This window comes from Gossypium hirsutum, chromosome A13 (assembly GCF_007990345.1).
Source record: "Gossypium hirsutum isolate 1008001.06 chromosome A13, Gossypium_hirsutum_v2.1, whole genome shotgun sequence".
Taxonomy (NCBI): domain Eukaryota; kingdom Viridiplantae; phylum Streptophyta; class Magnoliopsida; order Malvales; family Malvaceae; genus Gossypium; species Gossypium hirsutum.
The window spans coordinates 102,540,280-102,546,421 of NC_053436.1; the positions used below are offsets into that span (position 1 = coordinate 102,540,280).

At 30.2% G+C, this 6,142-nt stretch overlaps 1 protein-coding gene and 1 long non-coding RNA gene across 5 annotated transcripts; one reads left to right on the plus strand and one right to left on the minus strand.

Moving 5' to 3' along the window:
• Window positions 1-392: 392 nt before the first annotated feature.
• On the plus strand, window positions 393-1,408 carry LOC107893158 (uncharacterized). Its single transcript, XR_001682747.2, has 2 exons — window positions 393-881; window positions 1,142-1,408. It is a non-coding gene; the product is annotated as an uncharacterized lncRNA (long non-coding RNA).
• A 1,196-nt stretch (window positions 1,409-2,604) lies between these two features.
• LOC107893157 (superoxide dismutase [Cu-Zn]) lies at window positions 2,605-4,785 on the minus strand. 4 transcript variants are annotated; one of them, XM_041085507.1, is made up of 8 exons: window positions 4,575-4,785; window positions 3,929-4,017; window positions 3,739-3,840; window positions 3,555-3,650; window positions 3,381-3,412; window positions 3,185-3,260; window positions 2,943-2,996; window positions 2,605-2,836 (listed from the first exon to the last, which is right to left on the minus strand). In XM_041085507.1, exons 2-8 carry the CDS (start codon window positions 4,002-4,004, stop codon window positions 2,814-2,816), a joined length of 459 nt encoding a protein of 152 aa, XP_040941441.1. In that variant the 5' UTR covers window positions 4,005-4,017; window positions 4,575-4,785; the 3' UTR covers window positions 2,605-2,813. The 4 variants fall into 4 exon arrangements, with proteins under 4 accessions (XP_040941441.1, XP_040941439.1, XP_040941442.1 ...); XM_041085505.1 differs by having other exon boundaries at window positions 4,461-4,756; XM_041085508.1 differs by having other exon boundaries at window positions 4,257-4,586.
• Window positions 4,786-6,142: the final 1,357 nt, after the last annotated feature.

Genomic DNA, 6,142 nt, shown 5'->3' on the forward strand with positions numbered 1-6,142 from the left:
CTTAATAAATTTGAAAGGAAATACAAATAAATAGATTTAAAAGAAATTATATATGTAAAATAACATGGAACTAATAATGTATATAAAATAAAACTCATTTTTTCATAAATCATATATGTATTAATATAAGATTAATTTAAATTAAATATTATACAAAATTTTAAAAACAATATGATATACAAGGTAATCTTTAAAATAATAGTTTTATAATTAAAATAAAAATAAAAACAAAGTAAATTATCAAAGTAATTTAAAATGTATAAAAAATGAAAGATAGAATTAAAAATAACGAACTATACAAATTAAAATGAGAAAAAACTTAATTGAAATAAAAGCAAATTAAAAGAGACAATTAACAAATAGAATAAACCATTAAAAGGACCAAAGCGCAATACACTCAAATGGCCGAGGATTAAAAAAGCAAATGGTCCCAATTCCAAAACGAAACGCTTAAGTGCGGACTAATTTGAGACAACACATGAATTTCTGAAAAAAATTAAGAATAAAATGAATTGGGATTGGGTCCAATCATGCGGTAACGCGAAAGGGAGGGACGAATTTCGGAATTATCCCTTTAACAGCTAAACGCGCGGATCCTTCCCCGGGTCAGATCGGTTCTCACGGGTCTGGCGCCTAAACGATGCCATTTTAAGGCCATTAAACTAGGCCCTAAACGATGTCGTTCGTTAAGGCCTATAAAAGATGAATTTTTTTAAAAAAATCATTTCCCCACTGCATAAAGGAAAAAAAAAAGAAGGGGAGAAGGGGAAGGGAGAGAGACGCTGCTCTCTGCGCCTCGGTCTTAACCGACTCGGGGCTTCATCGGCGTTCAACGCCTCCACCTCCGCCATGGCCTATGGCCTAAGGCTCCAGGCGCGCAGGTAAATCCCTTTTTATCACAGTTTTTATCTACTAAAGCACAAAAAAAATGAAACTAAAACCCCCAAAAAGAATACGAATCGAGGAACCACCTTAAAACTTCGGTTTTTTAATTATCTGTTTTTTGTATTTCTTGATTTTTTGGTATCTTTGTTCGTCTCCTACAATCGTAAATGAAAAATGGCTTTATAGCCAAATAAGAAAAATACAATCATTTTGTCCTATTTTTCCTTTTTGCTGTTGTGTTTGCATTGGTTCGCAGGTACGGAGGCACTAGATGCGTGTACGGAGGTGGTACGGTCGTGTCGAAGTGGAGGCGCTAGCGATTGTAGTGCTGGAGGCTGTTGCGGCGCCAAGCGAATGGGGCTAGGATTAGGGTTTCCAAGAACTTTCAAAGGATTGGGCCTATCGGGCTCTATTTTGTTGGGTTTTGGTAATTATAGGATTGGGCTTGTAACTGGGTTTTAACCTTAGGCTGGGTTTGTAATGTTGTGGGCTTTGATGATGGACTATTAATTTGGTTTTGTTATATGGATTTTTGGTTCTTTAATTTAGGCCGACATTGGCCTATTACAGTAGTACATTTTGATATGTGACAAATAAAAATTTAAAATAAAATATTTAAAATTTATTTTTAAAAATATATATTTACTTTTGACATGTGTCAAAATGTTAGACTATCACATGTCACATTACCATTAATTATTAGTGTCATGTCAGTGTATTTAACAATGTTAGTCGGATACCTAAAAAAGGTAGCAATTTACCTTATGATTGACAAATTTAGGTACAAGTTAGATTAAAATAAAATTAAGGTATAAAGTAAATATAAAATGCCAAGTTCAAGTATCTTTATATATATTAAACTATAATTTTTTTTTACATTTTATTACTTTTTCCCAAAATTTGGCAGTTATAATAAATATTCTTATTATGATATTTTATTTTAATTATTTTTTAAATAATATTTTATTATTTCTTTCTTTTAACTTTTTAATTCATTTGGAAGTTACAATCATGTTTTAATTTTGCTTTTACTGTTAATTTTATTTATTATATTTTGATTTTTTGAAAGTTACATTTTTTTTTCTTTTTTTCATATACTGCTCTTTAATTTTTCTTGGCAATTTTTCTTCTTTTTTAGAATTGTAACATTGCATTGATTAATTTTTTTAATATTTACACAAATTGAGGCCCGTCTAGAAAACTACACAATTTGTCCCACTTTCAATTAATAACACTTTAATTGTTAGACTTATTTGTTATTCTGTTTAAGTGAATTATTAGTCCAAATACCACAAATGAAATGTTGATCCATCATACTTCATTTTACTTTAATCATCTGTTTTTCCAAGTGATTTTGCTACTTTGTTTTGAACTTAATTTTCCATATTGCCTTGTTCCAACAGTTAAATTTTTTAATTTTTAAAATTGTTTTTGCAATATTTGAAAGTAGAAAATCATCAAAAAAATAAAATTAAAAAATAAAAACAAAAAGCTCTAGAGAACATAATTTTAAGACATTTGAATATATGAAATAATAAAACTGTAAAGTCACATGATTGGGGCTTACTGATATTAGCCAATTCCACTAAATTCTTTCAATTATTAAGTAATTATTCACTGTAACAGTAAGGGCCTAGAATCAATCAAATCAAATCTGAATTCTGAATACTGAATACGGAGATAGGGATATATATTGAAAAGTGCAGAAAATGAAGAAAGTAGGGGCAAACATAAAGCATTCAACAAAAGGTATTTTAAGATTCAGAGGACACTCTTCCTTAGAGTTACAAACGACAACCGACACACAACAGAAGTACACAAACAAAGGATTCTTTTAACCTTTTTATTATTATAACCAAGTTCTTTCTACTTCACATAAAGAGTTCTCAAAGCCCATTGCATCCTTCAACCGCATCTTGGCTCAGATTTTAGCCTTGCAGACCAATAATACCTACATCGTTTACAACTTACTAATCAAAAATAATATATCTAATCATTAATTGTAACTATGATATTTCACAAAATTATTGAACATGTGATTGAGATAGATAATTTACCGCAAGCTACTCTGCCGCCAGCATTTCCTGTGCTTTTGCTGAGCTCATGGCCGCCTGCAAATATAATAGCAGTGTTACAAAATATGACTCTAACTTCCAAATCCATTTCATAGTTTGCGGTAGATGCTTAATTACAAACATCCAATGAGGAAGAGCAAAGGGGTATACTGTTCCTAGCATAAGCAAAGGTCATAAAGGAAGAAACCAATTTAATCGGAGTCAGAATTTTCAACTATTATTACCCTTGCCAAGGTCATCGGGATCTGCATGGACAACTACAGCTCTTCCGATAATGGAGTTTGGGCCTGTGAGAGGAATCTACAAGATACGGAACAACAGATTTTAGCAATGGACTTAAGTCGGTCCACAGCATAACCGGAAACACAAGAGAAAGAAATCAAAAGAAAGCACAAAGGACTAATAAGTAGTTGAACACACCTGTTTGTCGGTGATGGAGAAGCTTGCACAGCCTGGATCAAACAAACAAAATTGGAAAAATAAAAAATAAAAACATACTACTGAAAAAACGTGAAACGGAACAAGGAAATCGAATGTTAAACTGCTAAAACTACTAAAATCTTATGGTCGTTGATGGAGAGCAAATATTCATACCATCATCACCAACAGTGACATTCCCTAGATCACCAGCATGGCGGTTCTCATCTTCTGGAGCACCATGCTCTTTGCCAGCAGGATTAAAATGGGGTCCTGCAAACAGATTAATCACAAGGTCAAAATCCGAAAAACAAATACACAAGCCAAGAGAAATCAACAAAGCCAACTTCTAGACGTTTACCAGTTGACATGCACCCGTTAGTTGTGTCCCCAAGGGCATGAACATGGAAGCCATGGAGTCCCGGCTTAAGACCAGAAAGGTTCCCAGTCACGGTAGTTGGACCTAAAAAAGGAAAGAACAGATTAAATAACTTCAACATGAAACATAGAAACAAAGAAAACAGAGAGATCCTATCGGAGTTGTGATTTACCATCTCCTTCTTGGGAGAAGAAAACAGTTCCGCTAACACCTTCATTGCTGCCAAGGACGGCAACGGCCTTCACCATTTTGGTATGTGATCTATAAATTTTCACCAAATAGGTTAATTTATCCCACTAAAAACACTATGTTTTATGCACAATTATTGAATCACATAACAGCAAAGAAGAAAAATACTTGTCTCAAGTAAGATTAACATTTTTCTTAGAAAGTGAAAAGAAAAATCCATAATTTTCAAAATTAGAGAAAGAAAATCCAGATTCTTTCTTCAGCACAGAATCTAGTTCAAGACATACATATATGTATAATAAATAATTTACCTTTTTTTTTTCTTTTAGCTTTCGTCAATCAACATAAGAGAAAATGAATTGATAGTCATCAAGATCAAGCTTAACTTAAGCAGGAAAAATTGGAAAAGAAAATCGAACAAGCAAGCAAAATCCAGGCAAGAAAAACAAGAAATCGAGAGTAGACCTTGAATAAAAGCTAGTATTGGAAGAAATGTAGATCAAAAGTCAAAATACCTCTTTGTTTGCTATGTACCGAAAAAGAAAAGGTAAATGAAAGAGAGATCCAAGCCTTTAAAACCCTAGAAATTGAATGGACATAAAAAGACAAAGAAAGGAAAAGGATCTAACCTCAGAGCACCCCTTCGCTGAATGTAGAAGAGAACAAGGAAAACAGAAGTGAGAAATGAGTGTGGTGTGTTTAGCAGTTAAATCAAACTTATAGAATAAGGGGTGGAAATCGTGGAATCGCTGAAAACTGAGAGAAGCTTCTAGTAACGTACAAACCTTCACCACTTCACCTACCCCCTTAGGGTACAACGGTAATTATGCTATACGATTTAAACTATTCTAAACTTTGTTTAAAATTATATTTTTAACATTCAACTTTTTAAAATTACATAATAATCATTAATGTTATTAAATTATTACATATTTGTCACTGTTAACTTCCATTAAAAAAGTAACTTACACCTTAATTCAAATGGTTAATAGTTAATTTGGTCCCTAAACTAAAATTGTTTTGATAGTTTTAAAATTTTCTTAACAATAATTGTAAAAAAAAATTAAAAAAATCTTAAAAATAATAATTCATATAAAATAAATAAATTGACACAAGTAAAAAAAAAGTGTTAACTAATTTTTTCACATCCAATCTTATAACAAATCAATTTTTGAACTTTTACAAAATAAATAAATAAATACCCATTCATTTTACACTCTTTTCATTTTCATTTTTCTTTGCCCTTTTCTTTTTTTTTTTCATGCAGATCGGCATTGGTTTCATTCTTCCCAAATTATTAAAATTAATCTATATATTATTTATAGTTGAAAGTAAACTATTGACTTGAAATTTGAGAAAAAAAATGGTGGGTTTTAGAGAAGAAGAAAACACTTTGTATTATAAATTTAAAAAACTAAAAATTACTCAAAAATCCAATCAATCTAGCAACTAAACAATGGTGGGTTGAGAAATAAGTAGGGTATTTCGTATTATAAATTAAAAAAAAATCTCAAAAAGTTAAAACTTATCAAAGAACTTAAATAATATAATAAAACCTTTTGCTCTTCTTTCTTGCCATCTTCTTTTTTATTTTTTATTCTATTTTTATTTCATAATTATTAGGAAAATCTTGTAAAGAGTTCGTTGATGGTAGGACTTTTTATGATTCTCAAGAATGAAAGCAATGTTGCAAGCTTTGATTTTGTATCTTGAAAACTTGAGCATTAATAATCGTTTTAATAGTAGAATCTGACTCTTGCATTGAGATGTATTTTATAAAGGCTAGGTGAAACAACACGAACTTGTTGATGTGATTGAAAGTGTTCATCAACGATGGAAAGCAAATGGAATTTAGTTTAAAATTGCAAGACAAGTTAGTTTAAAAAAATTAATTTTAATTTTAAGAATTTTTAGATTTATACATATTTAAATATTTTATATTTTAAAAAAATTATGAGTTTTTTAAATTATTTTTATTTATTTTTTAATATTTTTTAGCCTAAGATTTTTTTTAAAATTTTTTTACAATTATTGTTAAGAAAATTTTAAAAATATCAAAATAACCTTTTTAACTATAGCAGGAACCAAATTAGCTATTGACCCTTTGAAATAATGTGCAACATTACTTTGTAAAGGAAATTAGCAGAGTGACAAAAATGTAACAATGTGATACTGTTAATGACTATTATGTAATTTT